General features: G+C 38.4%; 2 protein-coding genes across 2 annotated transcripts in view; both read left to right on the top strand.

Annotated features, from left to right (window-relative positions):
- Positions 1–6,403: 6,403 nt before the first annotated feature.
- On the top strand, positions 6,404–13,069 carry LOC119408987 (eukaryotic peptide chain release factor subunit 1). The gene is made up of 11 exons (XM_037675850.1): positions 6,404–6,543; positions 6,908–7,017; positions 8,323–8,498; positions 9,997–10,136; positions 10,229–10,367; positions 10,504–10,694; positions 11,163–11,292; positions 11,379–11,552; positions 11,639–11,703; positions 11,787–11,934; positions 12,335–13,069. The coding sequence occupies exons 2-11, from the start codon at positions 6,932–6,934 to the stop codon at positions 12,415–12,417; spliced, it is 1,332 nt and encodes a 443-aa protein (XP_037531778.1). The 5' UTR covers positions 6,404–6,543; positions 6,908–6,931; the 3' UTR covers positions 12,418–13,069.
- Positions 13,070–14,931: 1,862 nt separating this feature from the next.
- Positions 14,932–23,088, top strand: part of LOC119408986 (F-box/WD repeat-containing protein 11) — a 20,770-nt gene continuing 12,613 nt past the window's right edge. The window contains exons 1-2 of the mRNA XM_037675849.1: positions 14,932–15,084; positions 22,560–22,628. Of these exons, the coding sequence (XP_037531777.1) occupies positions 14,965–15,084; positions 22,560–22,628 (189 nt within the window). The 5' untranslated portion in view covers positions 14,932–14,964. The remainder of the gene's footprint in view (positions 15,085–22,559; positions 22,629–23,088) is intronic.

Genomic DNA, 23,088 nt, shown 5'->3' with positions numbered 1-23,088 from the left:
CTGCTGGTGTTGGTCCACTGTGTTTTATCAAGGGCAGGGTCAATGCAGCTAGCTATCAGGAGATTTTGGAGCACTTCATGCTTCCATCTGCTGAAAAGCTTTATGGAGATGAAGATTTCATTTTTCAGCACGACCTGGCACCTGCTCACAGTGCCAAAACCACTGGTAAATGGTTTACTGACCATGGTATTACTGTGCTCAATTGGCCTGCCAACTCTCCTGACCTGAACCCCATAGAGAACCTGTGGGATATTGTGAAGAGAAAGTTGAGAGACGCAAGACCCAACACTCTGGATGAGCTTAAGGCCGCTATCGAAGCATCCTGGGCCTCCATAACACCTCAGCAGTGCCACAGGCTGATTGCCTCCATGCCACGCCGCATTGAAGCAGTCATTCTCATGACTCATGACAGCGGAAGGGCAGGACTGTCCCTCGGCACCTACAGTTGGCTGTCCGCAGTGACGAGGAGCTCGGCAGACTGCTGGGAGGAGTGGCCATCGCTCTGGGAGGAGTTCTGCCCAGCATTCGGGCGGTCCTACAGCCCGGGGGAACCGAGAGGCCAGCCGAGTCTGGGTGGACAGATCGGACGGCATCTGCAGCCAGTTTCTTAGGATCCACTGTGAGATGGACCTTTACAAGAGATCCTTCCTGCCTACATCCATCAGTAACTATAACATCTCTTAATGAAATGAGGATAACAAGTTACAAAAACAAATAATTTCCCTTTGGAATTAATAAAGTACTTTTGAATTGAATTGAATTGAATTGAATTGAATTGAATTAACATACATGGCAGCAGCCATCTTTGATTTTGACATGGCAACCCAGTTTATGATAGTGACGTTTCTTGCACTTAGATGCAGCCACACAGCAAAATAGAAGTTGGTAACACACTTATTTTTCAAGTTACCAAGCTCACAACATGCATTGACAGACAAACTGATGGAGGGTACTTCCAATGTATTTGCTCCGCGATGAGGGACAAAAAGCTATATATCAGAAAGCTTTAGGAAAGCTATAAAACAGATAGCCCTGTCATAATTATACCTTTAAAGATGGATGGATCCAGTCATGCTTTAGGCAAACACAAGTGTATTAGGCCACTTCAAAGTACCAAAAAAATTAAATAAAGAGTTTAATATCAAACCTTAACTGCCAAACATATTAAGCTCTTTACTCCCTGAGGCGTGAAAGACAATCGGTTTATGCCATGGGTCAGTCAGTGGTGTATGCAAGCCAGATGGTCCATATTGCCTTTGGATTTAACCCCTTTCCACTGCATCATTAGGATTGACATCATGTCCTGGCCTCTAAATTGAGGTTATTGGTCTTAATCCGCTGCTCCAATAAACTTCTAATAGCCTACATTGCGTGAACACGAGGCATGCTGCACCTATGACTCAAACGAACTCATTTATATTTATGACAACCTCAACTCTCAATTCCTGATTAATCTACTTAATATTATGACTCGGATCCGTAAATCTCATTCTCCCTCTGTAGTAAGTGGTAAGAGAGCCAGGGATGTGACCAAAATGTCAACTCACAAAATGCTCAAACAAAAAATGCCCCTTCTCTTGTCCTCTGTTCCAGTGAAAACTCACAAATGCAAAACAGATGGCAATGGCACATTAACATTTGCACATAGAACATTTGCACATAGAACATTTGCACATAGAACGTTTAAGAAGATTGGTAGTCTATAAGCAGACTATTGAATTGCTGATCCTCTTTTATTTAGAAAGACAGGGAAGAAGAAAGAGGGACAGACACACTGAGTCACAGATTAGCTCTTCAGCAGAGAATAAATGATGTAAAAATATAATATTATAATCTATATTATATAAGTGTTTCATAAACAGGTGTCAGTATGCTGTGTGCAGTTTTTATTTTATATATGTGACAGATTGGGCATAATCGTTCACCAGCTTTCACTATATATGTACCTATAAGTCCCCTTTATTAATGATGAAAAACCAAGCTATGTCCTTGAATGTCCCTGTGAATCTCCCTTCTTGCCTTTACTTCCCCTTTCTTGCTTCAACTCAATTTAAGCAGATGTGAATAGAATGGAAATATGATATAAATTAACCTTGTGACATCTGCTTTGGTTCAATCTGCTCAAACACACATCTATACACACACACACACACACCATGAAACACACTGTTGTGACACAGACTATTAGTTACTTTCACTGTAGTGCATCAATATGTGCTGAGGGTAGAAGATCTTTTACAGCACAAAACCTAGAATGATGTTCGGTGTTCAGTTTCCACCTTTGTTGAACATTGTGCCATGACATGAAACATTCAGAAAGGTACAAATTGCAAATTAGATTAGGCATTTTACTTTAAATTTGGACCATTTATTTCAATTTAGAAAACAAAAACATCTCCTTGCAACACAAATTAGCACACCAAAAATAGACAGTATTAATTAAGACGAGATACAGAGATCTAAATTTAAAATTATAGGAAACTAGAATTGGGTGTAAACAATACAGTTTATAATTAAGTAACAGCAATATTTTAAAGTAGAGACAAATATTTCGAAGTTAACATTCAGATAGTGAATAAATACAGGGGGTTTGTAATTGTTTAGGCACGATTTTGTGAAAACAAAGACCCTCTACGAGAGGCCTGGGAGTTTGAGGATTTGTGTTCTTAAGCCACTTTGCCACTGATAAGTGCAGCTTCACTCACCTCTCGCCTTTTTGGTTCTTCCCATGTGTAGGATAACAAGTCAACAAGTCATAATTGCAGCACCCCACCTCTCGCACAGTAACTGCTGAATATGGGAACCAGTGAACCCCGCAACCTGAAAAGGAAGAAGTGGGTAAAAATAATGTATGTATGTATGTATGTATGTATGTATGTATGTATGTATGTATGTATGTATGTATGTATGTATGTATGTGTGGGTGGATGGATGGATGGATGGATGGATGGATGGATGGATGGATGGATGGATGGATGGATGGATGGATGGATGGATGGATGGATGGATGGATGGATGGATGTTTACAAACTAGTTACATGTGTCATAGCAGTCGTGGTTTAGCATCAAACAAAAAAAGTAAAATTTTATAAAATATTCCACAGTCTTGGTTAGTAGTTGTAACACATCTTGGGGTGTAACTGCTTTGTGGGCTTTGTCTGCACATACTTTTCTATAGTTTTTTTTTTTTCATGTTATCATCAGTTTGTCATATAAAAAGTAAGCATATAGTATTTTGTCATGCTGCTGATGCTCTGGTCTGATTTGGTTTTGTTTTCTTGCTGGAATGTATGGGGAAATGTGCAATGTGTATTTTTATTGAGCAACACGTGCTTTTTTTTATTTTATTTTGGTGTTCACATGATTTTATTGTTTGTAGTGCATTTTAATTGTTGAGGAAGCTTTGTTTAGTGCACAATGTCCAAGATAAATTTCCCCTTGGGGACAATAAAGTATACATCTATCTATCTATGTATCTGCTTGTCTTCCAGTCCCGTCTTGACAGGTGTACCAATGATAATTGCTGATTGTTTCCTTTCTCTTTCTGTTGAACATTTTTATTTTGGTCCAGCATTTGGTTCAGGTCACACATCATCTGGATTAAAGCTCAAGACTATGTGTAAACCCAGACTATGTGTTTCTTCAGCGTAGCTTGAGGAAAGAGTGGCTTGTTGAAAGCAGGTGAGCAACTGGAGGACTGGTCAGATGAGCATTTTCATTGTTCTTTTATTATAAACTACATATATTTTATTTTAAAATCAACCATTTATCAGCTTTTGCTATCTAAAACCTCTGTGCTTTCTCTGCTTATGTTCAGGTGAAATGAGGAACAGCCGCTTTGGATAGGCCTGCTCCCATTCACAGCACTCTCCATCCATTTCCAGGATCAGATCATTGCAGCTCTGATGCTCGACAGACGGTGATGAATTGACACTGATAAAAGTGTTGGCAAAAATCAGAGGTACTGACTTACACAAACTGCTTTATCTCATTTTCCCTTCGACGTAGTAGCTATTGAAAGTGTGCCAAATATTTCTGAAACTCCAGCCATCCACCAATCGCCCCACCCACTCCTCCAGTTCACAAGAGATTAGTGATACCTCAGGGATCATCTTGAGCTTGTTGCACCATGCCTAAACAGATGTTTGTTCTGATAAAAACAGTCACTTCACTAAAGATGCTGAGTAATATACCCCATATGGCTACATATTAATGTCTAACAGACAGCATGACAAAATTAGACACACCAACAAGAAAAGGCCTGCTTCGAAACGTTCCACTGAGTATCACAGAGAGGTATAATCTTTAGGAGTATTTAATTTTCCAGTTAATAAGAAACACTGAAGCTCTGTGGAACTCTTTCATTTTTTTTCCCATCAACCAATGCTGTCATCTAGTGGCGTAAATTTGTTCAGACTGGAATATTCTGTCACTCCATTCGGAGAAAAAAAGCATCTATTTATCTTGTCAAACAAAAGATGTCAGGTTGACTTTGTTTTTTTTTTTTGTTTTTTCAGGCCCAGCACACACACACAAACACACACAGTGGACATGTGTGTTAGCAATGGAAAAACTCTTAAATGGCATATTAATAACTATGATGTGGTAATACACATTTTTAAACCTTTCTCATCTAAAATCTCAACAACAAAAATGTTCATGTTTAAATGTAACTTCTTGTAGTCTTTTTCATTCACTATAATCTTATTTTTTTTATTAATTTCAGGACTGTAGCTTACAATTATTATTTTTTTTAATTAATAGAAAACAACAAACTGACAACACCACATGATGTAACAAATGTTAAGGATAGCAAAATGACGTAAAAAGAGACAATATGAGGTTGGTACTGCTGTTATTTCCCTTAAGAGAATTATATAATTATTTGTTATTTTCTTCATATTTTATTTAGGTGCTTGAATAATGTGAAGTTGATGGGGTTTTCCTTTATGTAAGTCCCAACAACTGAGTGAAAGGTGACAGTGGTGGTGCAAAGGTTAAAGAAGGTGAGGTGATTGGAAGGTCACTGGTTCAACCACATGGACTGACAACATCAAATGTGACTGGGAAAGATGAAGCCACCTGCCTCCACCCTCATTTGCCCCATTCTGGGCCCTTAACCTCCCAGCTGCTTATCAGGCACCTTAGATGGCAGCCCTCTGCTACACATGTAAAATGTAGAGAATTAATTTCCCCATTAGGGATTAATCAAGCAGAATAATATATTTTAAAATAAACTCTATTGTGTATGTTTGCCTTGGATGGATGCATCAAGTGAAAGTAATGGTCAGTCATTGGTGTCACAAGAAAGATTTGCATTAATTAAAGCCTGTTTGTTAAATATCATCAAAGTTCATGCTCAATAATCCAGTTAAAAATCCAACAATGTTCACTCATGTCATCTGGATGGTTTCTTTTTTTTGCTGAGATGTTTCGTCCTTCATCCAAAGGACTTCATCAGTCCGAGGAACCACAAAAAAAAACTAAGTCACACAAACAGCACACTCCAATAGTGTGTGTGTGTGTGTGTGTGTGGGGGGGGGGGGGGGGGGAGAGAGAGCAAGAAAACTGTTTATTTTTTTCCACTATGGGAGTGTGATGCGATTCAGTTTGTTTGTGGCTCCTCGGACTCATGAAGTCCTTGGGATGAAAGACGAAACATCTCAGAAAAAGTAAAGGAACTGTCCAAATGACCTGACTGAACATTGTTGTTTGTCAAATATCTTTATAGAATTGTTGCTCATTTAAAAACAAAGCAAATAAAAGAAAATTCAAAAGGACAAGTCACATATTATATTAGACTTTGTCCCAAAATCGTGCTATTATTTCTCAAAGAAACACAAATGATAACAACCTCCAAATAAAGAAAATTAGGTTTTGAATCCTGAAAACAAATAGCCTACTTTATTTTACTCTGACATACTGAGGAGGAAATAAAAAAAACAATTAAAAAAAAAAACCTCACATGAAAACTCATAATGATGGATTCAAAAAGTTATAATGAGTCATAATCATAATGATGCCAATATTAAAAGCTTTGGTCATCTTCCAGCTCTAGATTAAATTACTGGCTTTTTTTAATCTGTATGACTCAAGTCATGTTCTACTGATGATGCAGCTAAGGCGTGTATACTTGTATAAACTTTGCATATAAACACTGTACAAATACATGAAGCTGCAAAATAATGTGACAAAAACTAAAAGAAGCAGAAAGAACAGTAAATATGTCTGCACAACCACTCCAGACCTAGGACAGTAACTACATGTCCCATGATACACTGTTTTTCATTCAGGTCCAATCACTTTTTAGGGCTCATTTGATTGACGTTTCATTTCAGGGATGCCATTGGTTTCTATGCAGTTTCCAGGAAGTGAACGCCAAAAATTCTAACCTCCTCCCACATGTGATCGCCTGTCGAAGGCACCACGCGCAGCGTGTGAAGGGAGAGAAACCGGTGGAGAAAGCAACGTCATTCCTCGCACCATCAATTCGACGTAACGCAACAGAAAGAGAGTGGAGTGGAGCGGCGTTGTCCGAGGCAGGTAATAATACAAACCAATATAGTTTACACTGTACGTTACCCGAAAAGCGGTCTGGTGGTTTATAGAATCCAGAGGAATACGAAGAAAGTAGGTCGTGTTAGATAAGAACAGGATGGACGTTAGGCCTGGTGGAGCGCAGGCCTTAAATCCTCCGCGCTCTGTGCTAAAAGCCACTGCCCGAGTAGAGCCCTTCTTTGCGGTCAGCCCGGCTGCCAGCACTGGTCAGGTGCTACAGCGGTGACCGCGCCTGTAGTTTAGAGAGGTACTTGGTCGATTTAGTTAAATGCTAAGGACCCGCTTTAAACGATTGTGTATATTAGTCTGTTTCCTGGTAGGTTCACTACAAGTTGTGCTCTTATTTTAGGTGCTGAAGCTATAGAGCAGAAAGATGGCGGACGACCCCAGCGCGGCGGACAGGAACGTGGAGATATGGAAAATCAAGAAGCTGATCAAAAGTTTAGAAGCTGCCCGTGGGTAAGTAATTAATTAGTAATGTCCTTGCAGAGTATATTATAGTTCATAGATACAGATAACGGTTTGAATGGTGACCACCGCTGCAGCTGGAGCTCTGATAAGTGGGGCCGAATTTGGGAGTGGTTAGCATAGCTAGCTTTGCTAACGGTAGCATTACTGCTATTTGGTTAGCTAACTGCTAAACGCTAACTCTGCATATGATGTACGAGTGTTTTTTTTTTAACATCATGTTAAGGTTTGATGCTGAGATGTCCACATTATGTGCTAGGCAGACTGTGCGGAGGGGTATTTGACCCCAGTTTCCACAGGGGTTAAGTCGGCACACCGATGATAGCTTTTTTTTTTTTTGCTAATTCAACAGCTAACAGACGTCATCTCACGTAGAGGCCGCTAAGGGTGATTTAAAACCACATTAGTCAGAAAACAAGGCCAGTTAGTAACAGTTGGGCTGTCACATTCTTCCTAGTTTCTCAGTTTAATGTCTGGTTTGACATCAGTTTAGATTGAGCTCATTTAACAGATCCCTAAGCGTCAAGTCCCCACGTTCCTACCGTATTTCTTTTTACTTCTGATCTGATCAAGGTGGACAAGTTTATACGATTTCTAAGCAAATGCTGACCGGCAGGGTCAATATAGCTTCCTGACTGGGTTATCAGTCCAGATATTTTGAATGTGCATGTTGCTACATTGGCTTGTTACTTGCTCTGCGTCAGCTTGCTGTCGTGTGTTGCGCAGAATTTGCTGTCCTGTGCTACAAGGCCTGCCATGCCACACACATTTGCCTATTTTGCTCTGCATTCATCTCGCCTTTGGCTACCTGCTTGTGAGTGCATTGCCAGGCTGTACAGTTTGGCATTGAAACTCAGCCAGTAGTTTCAAGGACAGAGATTATGTTGTGTGTTTAACCAAAAGACCACTCTGGCTGTCACTCAACTTTGAGATATTGTAACTGTGATATTTTGCCAAGAAAACCATGTGTTTACATAACATTAGTATAAGAGTTTAAGTCGTTGTATTAGTAGAAGGGCATGAAGACGTTGATAAATCTAAGATGATTGTTAAAGTGTCAGTCCTTGTCGTTTTTGCATGTACCTTTTTCTTTTTGTTTTAGATGTCACCCAGATGCAGTGTGTAGTGTCAAATCAGATTGATTTATATAGCACATTTAAAACAGTGTGTTACCAAAGTGCTAAAGAAAAAGGATCACAGTGTCATGTATGATGATGTTAGACATTAGTTTTTAATGTTTTGCCTCAATGCAAATGTTGCTTCATGTTTTAATTTTAATCCTCAATCTTTTCATAGCAATGGCACCAGTATGATCTCGTTGATCATTCCCCCAAAGGACCAGATCTCCAGAGTAGCCAAGATGTTGGCTGATGAATTTGGCACTGCTTCAAACATCAAGAGTCGAGTTAACAGGCTCTCTGTACTTGGGGCCATCACTTCGGTACAACAAAGACTAAAACTCTACAACAAGGGTATGAGTTGAAATTGAAACGCTGCTTATTATTACTGGGGTTGAGTTTTTTCAGAACATGACTTAATAAAGGCCTAGATGAAGTTGTGTTTATTTGTCATATGCAAGGTTAACACAGGGTTAACAGTACAATGAAATCCAACAGTTTTCAGTCAGGTCATGGACAGTTTCTTTTTTTTTCTGAAACGTTTCACCTTCTATCTGGAAGGCTTCATCAGTCAAGGAAACACGCAACACAACACTGATTCTTCCCAAGCCTTTCGGATAGAAGGTGAAATGTTTCAGAAAAAAAAAAAAAGAAACTGTCCAGATGACCTGACTGAAAATTGTTGGCTTGTATACCTGGATTATTGAGCATGGACTTTTTTGGTTTTGAACCAGTTTGACAGTACAATGAAATGATTAGGATGAGAAGAACCAATTTAACTTGCTAAAAGAGCAAAGAACAAGCAAACAAGAAATACTAAAAACATGCAATAAGGGTACTCCAAAAAGTACCAAAAAGTGAAAAAGTAATTGCAAATATTATTTACAATGTATTAAAGAGAGATAGTAAACAACAACATGGTAGAATATAATGGTGCTGCAGGATGAGTTTGAATGAATTAAGTATTTCAAGGTAGTAATATAAGCTAAAATGCACTATATATATATATATACATATATATATATATATATATATATATATACATATGTGTGTGTGTGTATATATATATATACATATATAATGTGTGTGTATATGTATATATATATATATATATATATATATATATATACACACACACTGCACATAAATCAACATATACTACACAGGTTGTGTGACAGGTTATTGCCCAGGTAGTGACATTGAGGTTGAATTATTTGTTATTGCCAGTTGTTCAGTGTTATTTATTAATTATTATTAATTAATTTATCGAGCGTTCAGTAATCTGTCAGCTTGTGGATAGTAGCTGTCTTTTAGTCTTTTTGTATGCGATGACAGACTCCTGTATCGTCTGCCTGAGGGTAGTAGACGGAAGAGTCCTTGTGCTGGGTGGGTGTGGTCCTTAATGATGCTGCTGCTTTACGCAGACATCGGCTGTGGTAGATGTCCTGTATGGTGTGGAGACTGCTACCAGTGATCTCCTCTGCTGTTTGCACCACCCTCTAGAGCTTTCCGGCTCTGACTGGTGCAGTTCCTGTACCACCCTGTGATGCAGCCTGTCAGTAGGTTCTCAATGGTGCACCTATAAAAGTTGGTGAGGATGCTGGTGGTCGTGCCAAACTTCTTTAGTCTTCTTAGGAAGTAAAGTCTTTGTCTGGCTTTCTTGACTACAGTGTCTGTCTGTAAAGTCCAGGACAAATCCTCGATAATGTGAACGTCGAGGAACATGAAGCTGCTGACATGCTCCTACTCCACGTTGTTTATGTTGATGTTTTTTCTTATCTGTAAGATTGTGTTTTCAATTATTTTCTTCTTGTTTATCTTTTTTTTTTATGCTCGTCTCTTCTTTTGTCAGTGCCACCCAATGGCTTAGTTGTGTATTGTGGAACAATTGTAACCGAGGAAGGCAAGGAGAAGAAAGTCAATATTGACTTTGAACCTTTTAAACCAATCAACACATCTTTGTACCTCTGTGACAACAAGTTCCACACTGAGGTGAGAGATTTCACTTGGTTTCTTTTGTATTTTCTTCTCAGGGATATTACTTGAGGTCTAAATTTGTCTATTTGCCTTTTACCCACACACAGGCATTGACAGCCCTGCTCTCTGATGACAGTAAATTTGGCTTTATTGTCATTGATGGTAGTGGAGCACTGTTTGGGACACTTCAAGGCAACACCAGGGAGGTGCTGCATAAGTTCACTGTGGACCTACCCAAGAAGCACGGTACTGACCCACAATACTTCTATCTTAATCTAGGTGGAAATTAGTAGAAAACACTATGTATTAACTTGAAACTTTTGGTTTTGCCATTAACCAAACAAAAGTTGAAATTTTTTTGTTACTGTATTTTCTCTTTCAGGCAGAGGAGGACAGTCTGCTCTGCGTTTTGCACGTCTAAGAATGGAAAAGAGACATAACTACGTGAGAAAAGTTGCAGAGACTGCTGTCCAGCTCTTTGTATCCAACGACAAAGTAAATGTGGCAGGAATGGTTTTGGCTGGCTCTGCTGATTTTAAGACGGAACTTAGCCAATCTGACATGTTTGATCCAGTGAGTGTGTTCTTCTGGAATGGTACCTGTAAAACGATTATTACATTGTTATTATAGATAACTGAATTGAATACACATTTATTTGTCTTTCAGCCATGAATTTTCCATTGTTGCAATAGCATGCTGTAATCACTCATTTTATAATTGGTTTAGAAATCATATGTAAAGTAATTTAAAATGTTTTTTCAACATTATCTCTTAAAGCATAAGGTGATAAAATTTAAGAAAATATGTTTGTTTTTTTTAATTATGTTTTTGTCAAACATTTTCAAACACAGTTATGAATATTTTCTCTAAAAAGTTACTGGAATAACAATATTTTGGTGAAATTTGCCTATTCAGAACTTAATTTGCTGGTTGTGGAAACCAAAGCTGCTACTTTAATATATACTTTAATATCTTAATATGTGTATGTGTGTCATTGCACTGTACTATACTGAAGTTGTGCATGTGTTCTTGTTTTCTCAGAGGTTACAGGCTAAGGTTTTAAAGCTAGTTGACATCTCTTATGGAGGCGAAAATGGTTTCAACCAGGCCATCGAGCTTTCTGCAGAAGTTCTTTCGAATGTCAAGTTTATTCAGGAGAAGAAGCTCATAGGTAAGACCACTTGTAGATGCTGTTTTAAGATGTTGTCATTGATATGGTGGAAGTTTTCCTGAGTGCATTTCCCCTTTTGCCTACAGGGCGGTACTTTGATGAGATTAGCCAGGACACGGGCAAGTACTGCTTTGGAGTGGAGGACACACTAAAAGCCCTAGAGATGGGAGCAGTGGAGATCCTCATAGTCTATGAGAACTTAGACACCATGCGTTATGTTCTACGTGTGCATGGGGCCGAGAGCAATGGAGCTGAGAACGGTACATTCTTCGCATTTGTTACTTTTACCTGACCAACAAACTGTACGTTTCTTTTTTAATCGTGTTTCTATATTTTTGTTTTTCAGATGAGAAAATTTTGTACTTGACGCCAGAACAGGAGAAAGACAAGTCTCACTTCACAGACAAAGAGGTGAATACTACAGTGGAAAGGCATATCTAAAGGTTAAGTCAAACATACTGCTAAAAGTTAGTTTTTCTGACTTTTGTTTCTAGACGGGGCAGGAACACGAGCTGATTGAGAGCATGCCACTGCTCGAGTGGTTTGCGAACAACTACAAAAAATTCGGAGCCACTCTGGAAATTGTAACAGACAAGAGCCAGGAAGGATCTCAGTTTGTCAAGGGCTTCGGAGGAATTGGAGGTGAGCACACTGAGGTTGTTGGAAGTCCCAGGTTTTGTGACGTTGTATTTGAGCATTTGTGCAAAATGGAGTTGAGAGACTTAATGTGGTTCTTTGATCACGAGTTTGTAGGAAGATAAACGGATAGTTTCAAGATGATTTAACTTTCCACCTGTCAACAGCTGTACACACTTATGCTCTTTTTATGGTTGATGTTAAGACTAGTTTGAAAAGATAAGTACTGCTGTTTTATTTTTATTAGTATTTTAGTTGACTAGTGATAAGATACTAATGTTTTTATATTTTGTGGATTCACTTAGCTTAATTTATTTTCCTTCTTTGTACTGCCACAATTGTTGTAAAAAAAAAAATGTTGAGCAAAAATTTTGCAATAGTTATTCACTCTTTTTATTATCCACAGGTATCTTGCGGTACAGGGTGGATTTCCAGGGCATGGAGTACCAAGGAGAGGATGATGAGTTCTTTGATTTGGATGACTACTAGGTAGTCTTGGACTGGTATTGGGAGAAGAAAAAGGAATGAATGAAGAAATAATTAATGAAAAAAATGCCACCTCTCCTGCAGCAAGTGAGGGGAAACTGTGTTGACCATATATATATGACAGACACACCTTCCAATTTACTTGTTGCATACACAAACTTGCAAATACATCTGTACACTCTTCAAAATGCATCACACAGGCTGAAGAGGAATGAAATTTTCTTTTAGCCAGAGAGGGAGAAAGCCCTTCCTGAATATATCCCTGCCTTAGAGTGCTGGTTCCTTCCCCTTGTTGGATTGGACTTGACTCACATTGGTTCAGTTTTTTTTTTTTTTTTTTTTTTTTTCCTCTTCCCTTCCACTGAACACAACAGCAACTTTCCAGATTGCTTCTTGCCCCTAACTTGGTCTAAAGATGGACATGGACTTACTCCTCAGATATAGAAAATATATTTTCGTTTCTGGCCTCATAATGTCCCTAATCTTTTTTTTTTCCCCACCTCTATGCTTTCTCTCTCTTTTTTTTTTTTCGCATTGCATTTCATTTTTTTACTGGTAACTGCTGCTGTTGTATTTTATGAAAGCGGGGGATTTTTTTTACCTGGGATTTCTGTAGAGAACGGGGGACAAAGTATTAAATTTGAACTGCTGAAAACCATTGCTACCTCCTCATCTGCTGTGGTCTTGATCATGTGCCATGTGTGACTTCTTTTTGATAATGACAACCTTTTTCCTGGCATCATGGCATTAATATGCATAGTACTTCTGAATAAGTGAAATATGCAAAATTTAACTTGAAGTTAGATTTGAGAAACCACCACAATTTGAGGGTTTACTCTAAAATTAACAAATTTCTATGTTATAATCCCCCAGTTATTTTATAAAGATACAATTTACTTCACAGGTTTTGTCCATTTTTACTGGGTTCCATATTGTCTGTATTTATAAGTTATGCATAACCTAAATATACTGAAACCTTCCAAAGGATGACATTTTAAAATTGACGTTTCTAGAGAAATAAATTTACCAACTGCTTTTCCTAAAGTCATAAAAAACGGTTTTTATTCATAGTTGCTTGTATATATGTTTTTCCCCAGCAATCTGTCAGTGGTCTTTCTTCAATACACTAAATCTTAAAATATTTACCGTACAAGTTAATCTTGAATATTTAGCTTGATTGCGATTTTCACATTTGATTATCCCCTTGTCAAACCATCAGAAATGTGTTGCATCTGTAGGCTTACAGAAAATTGGATTAATTTGAAATTGTGTGCAAACAAAGCATACCAAAATTGCCTTGATGGCTGTGGAAAACTTTAGCAATGAGTGCTAAAATGCATTCTACTCATCATCCTAGCATCCTATGACAAGGCATTGGGGATAGTAAAAGAACCTGAATAACTAAAGAGTAAGGGATCCATGTCGACCATGTATACTCTGCCAAATGTCCGTTTACTTTTGTTAGTGACTTGGCTTTAAATAAAAGCCTTGGCAAAAGAACTAAAGATAGAAAAGTATGAAGCACAATCCAAGACTTGAGGTGGCTGAGTGGTTGGAGCAGTACTCATAAAAGTTGGGAGTATGTTTCCATCAGTATGTAGTCAAATGTCATTTGGCAAGACACTACTGCATTGCACACTGCATTGCCACCAATGTGTCCCATTAGTGTATGGATGATCTAAAGCACTGATTAGCCTTTAGAATGATTTACTCGAAAAAGTTTTGTAGAGTGCTGTATGATGGGTAAATGAAGGCACATATTGTGTTGTAAAGCATTTTGAGTATCCTGGTTGGCTAGAAGGGTGCTGTATAAGTAGAGTCCATTTACTATTTGATAACACTACAGTTTACTATTTGATAACACTACAATTTACTATTTGATAACACTACAAGACTAGACTAGTTAGCAAAATCAGAGCTGTTTGCCACTGCAGCGTTTCACAAGTACATACTGAAATGAAACGGCGTTCCTCCAAAGATCACTGCAGCACAGAACATAACGTGTCTCATACCTTGTACTGGCATTTTAAAATTTATGCATTTATGAAATGTACCTACTTTTTTTTGCTGTGTTTAATCGTTATAAACCCATCAGTCATAAACCCGTCAGTCATGGGTTTTTGAAAGTGCATTGAACCCCCCCCCCCCCCCCCCCCAAAAAAAAAGTAAATCGCAGCCCATTCTGACCACACGTTCTGATTTTATCAAGACACATTAAAATGACTGAGTGCCTTTAATCACATGCACAATTTTATAATGGCCAACTTCATGCTGCATTTCATAGCGATGCTATGCGGATGATTGATTTTGCCTTGGTGTATCCCTCTTCAGGATAGCAACAGCATCTTTATCCATTTGCCTTGTTTGGGGGAGTCACCAGGAAAAGCCTTGGTAGCACGATAGGCCAATCAATAAAAGGCAAAGCAGCAAAGCCCCGCCTCCTTAGTCAAAATCTGTCCAATCAGTGCTCACCTTTATTGCATGGGCGTTCCCATCCCCCCACCCACCTTTGACACTGCCGAAGCAAAGCTGTGCGGTTGTGCGAACTGAATGACGTCTCTGAATTTGCGGGCCGCCGACGCAGGGCTGGGTTTCCATTTTCACAGCGAGTTTCGGGGGGGGATCATCAACATGGAGCCAGAGATGGAAGACAAAACAGTAGAACTAATGGTAAGCTTTGTTTCAGTGACATACAGTGCTTCTGATGGTATCACTGTCAACCTTTTGCGGGGTAAAAGCGCAAGGCTCGATTCGACGATAGGAATAAGCCGAAGCGGCTAGTCGGAAGAGGTGGAGGAGAAAGGAGGGGGACCAGAAATCAGAGGGAGGGCCTGAAAATATCGGTACATTTTGCTAAGAATGCTCATCGCAGATCGGATTGATAAACACATAATTACACAAGTAACGGAGACCATGTTATGTGGGTTATACGTTTTAAATATTTGATTAAATTAACAGACTATTGTTCGGTCGTCGGCGGAAGGCTGACGAGAATTCCTGGTGTAGCGTTCACTGCGGTGACGCTGCGCCACTTTAACTGGGCCCTGCCTGATACTAACTAGCCTTTCTGCTAACACAAGCTAGGAGGCAATGAACCACACGTCAATGTACGTTGTGTTATGTACACTGAATGGACTTTATACAAAGTAATAGTTGTGTGAAGCAGTTACGATAGGTAAGATTACAACGACATGTAGCGAGAGTCCGAACAATGTGCGTCTTGTCTGTTTTATATTTCTAAAGTGCGTAGAAGGAAGTGTACTGCTTTTTCATTCACACACAGCGAGCATTAGCAGTTAGCTTGATAGCAAGCATGCTAAATAAGCTTGTAAAACTGATGAACATTTTATATAAAATTTCGAAGTTCTCTGTATCAGTACATTTATTGTTAACCAAGAAGATACACTACCATTCTAATATCAGTTTCCTTTATAGATGGTCATATTTAGCCAACTATAATTGGGTTTCTGCTGTCTCGATGAGGGGGGGCAACCGCTAGCTAACATTAACATTAGTGGTGATCACTGGGACAGATAAGGCACAACAAAACATACAATGATTTAAATAAAAAACGTGTTTGTTTTTTAGTTAATCCATATAGCAAAAGACTAAGTTTATACCTAACCGGAAGTTAAACATAAATTACTCGTCTTTAAAACCACAGAGCTCAGTTCCTCTTAATAACGAGCCATTGTTATCCATTGTTACAAATCTTAATGCCAAATAAGACAGAATCAGATAGATACTTGGGTAAAATTCATAGGTTATTCCTTTTTAAGTGTACACAAGAAAGCAGCTTATGTATGTTGTTTAAAAAGTCTTTTGCCTCAGCACTGTCAGTGAAGTCACTATCAAAATTTGTCACATTTCACAATGGTGGTTATTATAAAACATTTAATTTTGTTTATGGAAATTGTATAAATATTTTTTTAAATCAGAATATGTGTACCATAAATAACAGTACCACAGGGGGGGAAAAAACCATGTAAAACCAAAAAAAGTTTACAATTGATTTATCAAACAAGATGGTTTAATAGACCTTTTTGTACGCTTCGGGGTTTTAAAGCAGATCTGGTGTTAAACAACTTCCGGTGGCTATAGCATTAGCATTAGACAGTGATGAAAATGTCTGAGTCTCGGCGCGGTTTCTTTTGTTCAGTTCCTGGTTGTTCTTGTGGGACAAGAAAACAACCATATCTATCCTACCATGCTTTTCACGACATACCCAGACCAAAGGAGGCAGTGGATCCAAGCGATCAGAAGAGATGAGGGTCCCAACTTCTTCATAAAGCCTACATTTCACTCGGGAGGATTTTGTCTTCGGATCCACCACCAGCTGCTTTAAAAGTTGAGCTGTTTCTTCTGTCTTCACCTGGAATAATTTCACCGCACCAGCTAAGAGAGGGTCTGTTTTTAGAGAGCTCAGAAACAGCAGCTTGTCCTCTCACAGAAAGCTAGCCAGGCTGAAGCTGCTACTGGAGTCCACGTGAAACTCACTTCACCTGGTGGCACATCCACCCACAGGTAAATATCACATTAAGATGGTACATTATAAACTTGTCATAAGTCATGGAAAGATCAAGTTACATGCACTGACTCACAAAATGTATTGATCTTCACGGAAATTTTATTTTGTGGTTTTACAGGTGCACTCCCAGCTGTCCTCATTCTGTTCAGTCCTGTGTTGGTGGACTCTCACTCCTGCTTGAGTCACCATAATTAGGCAGTGTCTTACCTGAGAGAAGATTGGCTGGCTGATAAAGGCTGGGGCCATTTTCAACTATCTTTATATGTGAATGTGAGGCCCATGTTTGTTTGTTTTGTAATTCTTAAATATTATTCATATTTATTTTTGTTTACTTAATTTTATATTTATGTTCCAGGTAGAAGGTGCCAGTCTAGTCTTTTGTAGATTCCGTTCCACTCGTGTCTCGTGCATCACAGCTTGTGGGTGAATTTCTGCTCTTGTGTTACCTTGAACCATCCTTTTGTCCTTTAGTTGACTGAATACTGGAAAGTCTCAGCCTTGGCTGAATATTTATTTTAAGAATCATTATTGCCTCCATTAGAATAAGTTTTTAACTTAGTGTTAATACAATTTATATTGTATCTTGGAACAGTCTCCTGCTTACTTGTAGACAAACCCAAGTGCCTTTTCTGTGTATAAATTATGTCCTTGGATGAAAGTCCTAAGGTGGTGTTGCAGTAAGTTTATAAAATAAAAATAACATCCATACCCATGCTTGTTACATATTGTTCTAGTGTTATGTAATTAGTTATTTAAAGCTTTTGAATTATTTTAAACATTCTTCAATTAAAACACACTTGAGCAGCATACTGTACTGTTTTTTATTTAATTTGTGGATTGATTCCGTTGTATTGAAAAGAAAACAAGTGTAATTTACAATATCTAGTAAAAAAAAAAAAAACACAACCTTAACGATTTAACATTTTAACAGTACACTATACATTGATAGTGGATTATAGATATTTTCCACAAAATTATGCTATTTTAAAGAAATTGGCACATTTGTGTATTTTTCATGAGTAACAACTATTTACAGGGATTCACAGCTTGAGACTGAATATTAAAAATATAAAGGAACAAAAGGGTGATTTGTACATTTTATGATTCATACTGCATTTATATAAACACATCGATGAATGTGTTGAAGTAAAACATGTCAGCAGACTCCTCCTCCGTACTTCTGCAAGCAAGATGAAAATGGCTCGCAGTAAGTCTTGGTTGTAGAAGCTGTACCCCTGCAGAACATCTGGACTGCTCCCTGGTTCTGGCCTCTTATAAGATGTTTCCAGTGACACTTGCAGTGCATGAAGATGTGTGAAGTGTGCACACAAAACATGTTGGGAAGACTGCAACGTCAGAGGAAAAGCAGGGAAGTGTGGTGCAGAATGATGCTACGCAGGACTTCTCAGGTGGGCACTGGTAAGACATCTGTGAGCCCTGTGGCACAGACACAAACCTGGATACCAGTGCCAAAGTTGGGATGAGCGATAAGTGGTTGGGACTTCAACTGACGTAGTTTTTCTCCTGCTGTCACCCAATGAGATCTAAAACAGATAACTGTTTTTAGCACATGCATATAATACTTGTTATAACATATTTAGCTTTAAACAAGTAATGGATTCTAGTTTGAAGATGAGCTGAAGCAGCAGCAGAACAAAACGGACTATGCTGCTATGACAGAAGACAAACTAACCAGTGAACAGGAAGTTGTTGCTGTAAACTCTCAGTAGTACAGAAGTTGTCCATCGTATGTCATAGTTCTTCAGCTGTCATAAATAAAGCATCTAGCTCTGACAACTACCGGTCACTCGACAATATTTGACCTATAGTTATGAAGAAGTAAAACACAGTTTGAACATCAAGCACCATAGCATCTCATAACTAACATCTAGTACATTTTCTTTCACAAATTGTAATGGCAAACACACATCTGAATGTTAAAATATCAGTTAAAAGTTTATACCACGTCTGTCTCAAATATTCCAAATAATTTAGCACACTGAATTAGGCTTTATTACGATGTTTATGTACTTCATTATGTTGTAGCTAACGGTTAGCTCGCTAAGCTACGCCTTTTCTTAACTTGATAGCTGTGGATATATTCTTCATGGAAGAATTTATATCCTTTCTCAAGTTTATTGGTTCGAGAATTCACCGCTGCCATTTCCTCCACATCAGCAAAAGAAAAGCCTGGCATTTGCATAGACTCGCGAAAGCCGGCAGTAACCCAGCGCCATGAGACGCTACTTCCGGTTGTCGTGAAAAAGGTCTCCAGGTAAATGGAGAAGGAACAGCTCCACTTTTAAGGCGGTTGGTGGTGGATCCGCTGACAAAATTCTCCTGAGTGAAATGCCGGCTGCATACAAAAGTGCTCCCTGACTTTATGCAGAAGTCGGGACCCTGATCTTTTCTAATCGCTAGGATCCACTGCCTCTTTTGGTCTGGGTCCATAGGGAAAGCATGATAGGACCGATATGGTTGTTTTCTTGCCCCACAAGAACAGCCCAGAACTGGACAAAAGAAACCGCGCCGAGACTCAGCCATTTTCATCACTGTCTAATGCTAACGCTATAGCCACCGGAAGTTGTTTACTACCACATCCGCTTTAAAACCCGGAAGCGTGAAAAAGGTCTATTGCCTCAGCACTAAGTCGGTGAAGTCACTATCAAAATTTGTCACATTTCATGATGGTGTTATCATTATCAAACATTTAATTTTGTATATGGAAATGGTATAAATATTTTTGAAATCAGAATGTGTACCATAAATAACAGTACCACGGGGGGGGGAACATGTAAAACCAAAAAAGTTAACAACTGATTTATCAAACAAGATGGTTTAATTAGGTTGGATTTGTAAGCACAGCCTAAATTTTGACTTGTTTACATTAAATTTCTCTAGTAAGAATTTTGTAATATTTTAATTTTTTTTATATTTTTCCACACTAGAAACGCAAAGACCTATGAGATTATTTTGAAATTTGTCTGGGTTTTGTCATTTTGTGTACTTAAATTAAAAATAAATAAAAAAAATGTCAATGTTATTCACTAACCACTCATGAGAGTGGGGATGGCAGAACAGTTGATGGGGTGTTGGTTAACCTCGAATGACAATATTTGTCAATTCTGTTACTCTTCCCTCCTCTCTATGTATCTCCACCCAATTCATGTGTAATAATGCTTCTGTGTGTATGTTTATCAGTCTGTATGTTGTGTGTGTGATGGAGTGTGTGTTCCTACGCTCACTGTGCCAATGTGTGTAGCTCTAATACTGGTTTTTCCCCCTCACTATCCCCCACCTCTTCCCCTCTTCTCCTTTCACCTTTAATGGTTACACACTCGCCTCTTCTCAATTTTCCAAATGGCCCCTGTTTATTTATTCATTAATTTGTACTTTTGTACAAAACCATACTTTATTAATCTTGTTCCTCGCCAACTCTCTCACTTCATCTGCACATTCATCAACTCAACTACTCACTCTTTTTGGTTTCCTTCTCCCAACTCCCCTCATCAACCTCCCTCTTCTTTTTCTTTTCTTCCCATTTCTGATCTCTTGCTCTTTCTTTTCTCTTCCTCCCTCACCCTGTCCACTTCGTTCTCCTCTTCCCTTCCTCCCTTCCTCTCTCTCTCTTTCACACAGTGCTCTGTGCCTCGCTCTCTCTGGCTGGGCTGCTCCTCGGTGGCTGAGAGTTTGTGTGCACTCAGGTGCCTGCAGAGCATCCCCTCCACCCGGGCTCACAACCAGGTTCTGCCTCTCTCCTCTTAAATCTGCTGCTCCTCCTTTCCTCCCTTTTTCCCTTGTCATCCCATCACCCTTCACTTTTTTTGGCCCACTTCATACGAGTCCTCATCCAAGCTTGGTGCAGCCTGACAGCACCCACTCATCCTCCACCTCACCTTCCTACCTCCTCACTTTTTTGTTGTTCTTTTCTCCTGCTCAGCTCTTGGCTTCTTCTCTGGTGCATCCTTCAGTTCTTTCTGCTAGTAACTACCATTAAATTTTTGCTTAACAATCCATAACTTCCTCTGAATTTTGTCAAAAGCATGACATTTAGAATACTGTAAGGTAAAATCTTCAGCAAATGTCTTGTAAATAAAAGTTGTACAGTCAGAAATTTTCATCAGACTACAATTTTTTTTTATCATTTGAATAGAAGAAAGAAGCAGTGATTTACCAGAGAATAGCCATGTATTGAGTATTCTCGCCTACCTGAAGGTGTGAGGGCTGAGGTGTGTATGTGTGTGTGTGTGTGGGGGGGGGGGGTGTACTCGCAGCTCTGAGAGGCTGCATGCTTGCTGCTTGCCTGGCATAACCCTGTTTGTTTTTAGTTCCTTCTGTTCTGCCCTGCATGAACATCAACTCCCAACACCAGCAGGACTATCATGGTGCAGTGTCTTGTCTGCTTTGATGTTGGTACTTGGACTTTTTGTTTATATGGTTGTATTCATGACAATCGCCATTTTTATTCTGGTGTCATCTATCTCATTATGCCGTGGTAAATGTTAATTTTTATTATATTTTTTTTTTATATTGGCACCTGATGAATTTTAATGCTATATTATGTTTATGCCAACACAGCCATTTTTTGGACTAATTTTAACTCTTTTTTTTTTTTTTTTCCCATAAATGTGCAGTTGCTTTACTTTACTCCCTGGTAAAAACCAGCACTGTCTTTTCAAATTAGTATGCAAATATTTAAGAGCTAGAGTATAAAAAAACGTAATACTGAGCAACAAATTATATGTAAATATTTGTACCCTGTTCAGTTTTGTGCTAGTTTCAGAAAGCCTGCACAAAAATGCAAATTTGTAATAAAAATAAAATAACCTGACTGATGCATATAATTGTGTAAAATCAATATGAAGAGTTTGTTTTCAATCACAACTAGATTGGGCAAACTTGTAAGAATAAAACTAGACATGCTTGATATTCTATACATGATTTAGTTTTTTTTTATTTAAGGTTTACAATATCATAGTTAATCTGTAGCATCTGGATGAGGTTATTTGCTCTGAAGATCTTGAATCAAATCGCAAAATGTACAAAAGAAATAACAATAAAAAATACTGGCAAACAGTAAAAATGATAAAGGGTTAACATCCGAGTCTAACATCAGCAGTTTGTGATTTGATAACAAACATGTTCATTTTATGATTCAACTCTTGTTAGTATCTTTACACTCAAATCATTGAGTGTAAGGACTCACATAATTCTTAAATTAAGGACATGCTAGAAGTTGTCCCCCTATCATCTGTGAATGATTTAGGACTATCTGTTTTATTACTGCCATGCCTGATCTGGTGCCAGTGACATACCAAACATTTTACCCTTTTAATTTCCTGTCCAGACTACGTAGCCCACATCACAGACAAGTAAACAGATTCCTTTTGTTGAGATGCTCAGTTTTCGTCACTCCATATGTGTGTGTATGCACGGCTGTTTGTGCGTGCACGAGTTTAAAATTTTGATAGCCTTTTGTGGCTGTGTTTTTGACACTTTTTTTGTGTCAAGCACTGTCCACAATGCTGCCCTGGCTCTTAAAATGCATTTATACAGATTAAAATAGAAGAGTACACTAACATGTGCATTCTCTTAATTTGTTTTTCTTTTTCTATAGAACACATCAGGGATGGAGTCTCAGAATTTAGTGGACGATCTGTCGCCAAAGAAGAATACAGTTCTGAAGGTGTGTTTTTCATTTTGTTATGCTAAACGCATCAACAAGAAACGATTCAATTCAGTTTATTTATATAGCGCCAAGTCACAACAGAAGTCATCACTGAACAGAAACGTTCAAATGCAGACCCTTTCCAAAAAATTTGAATATCATGGAAAAGTTGTTTAAGTTCCATAATTTCATTCAAAAAATTAATCTTTAATAGATGATAGATTCAGGACCCAGAATTTAAACTAGTTCAAGTATTTATTTGTTTTTACATAATTTGGGCTTCCAGCTCATGAAACCCACGTAAACAGGAATTCAAAAAATTCGAACACTGTGAAGACATCAGCCCACACTTCTCAGTTTTTGCAGAAAAAAATAAAGAAATTAGGATCACAACAAATCAATCAAAATATGGTTCTTTCAAAATGAAATGTCAATCTTTAATACTTGGTCTGGAATCCCTTTGCCTTAATCCAGTCCT

Source organism: Nematolebias whitei, chromosome 4 (genome assembly GCF_014905685.2).
Source record: "Nematolebias whitei isolate Nwh7 chromosome 4, NemWhi1, whole genome shotgun sequence".
In the NCBI taxonomy this organism is placed as follows: domain Eukaryota; kingdom Metazoa; phylum Chordata; class Actinopteri; order Cyprinodontiformes; family Rivulidae; genus Nematolebias; species Nematolebias whitei.
This window is presented reverse-complemented; position numbering and strand designations above follow the sequence as displayed.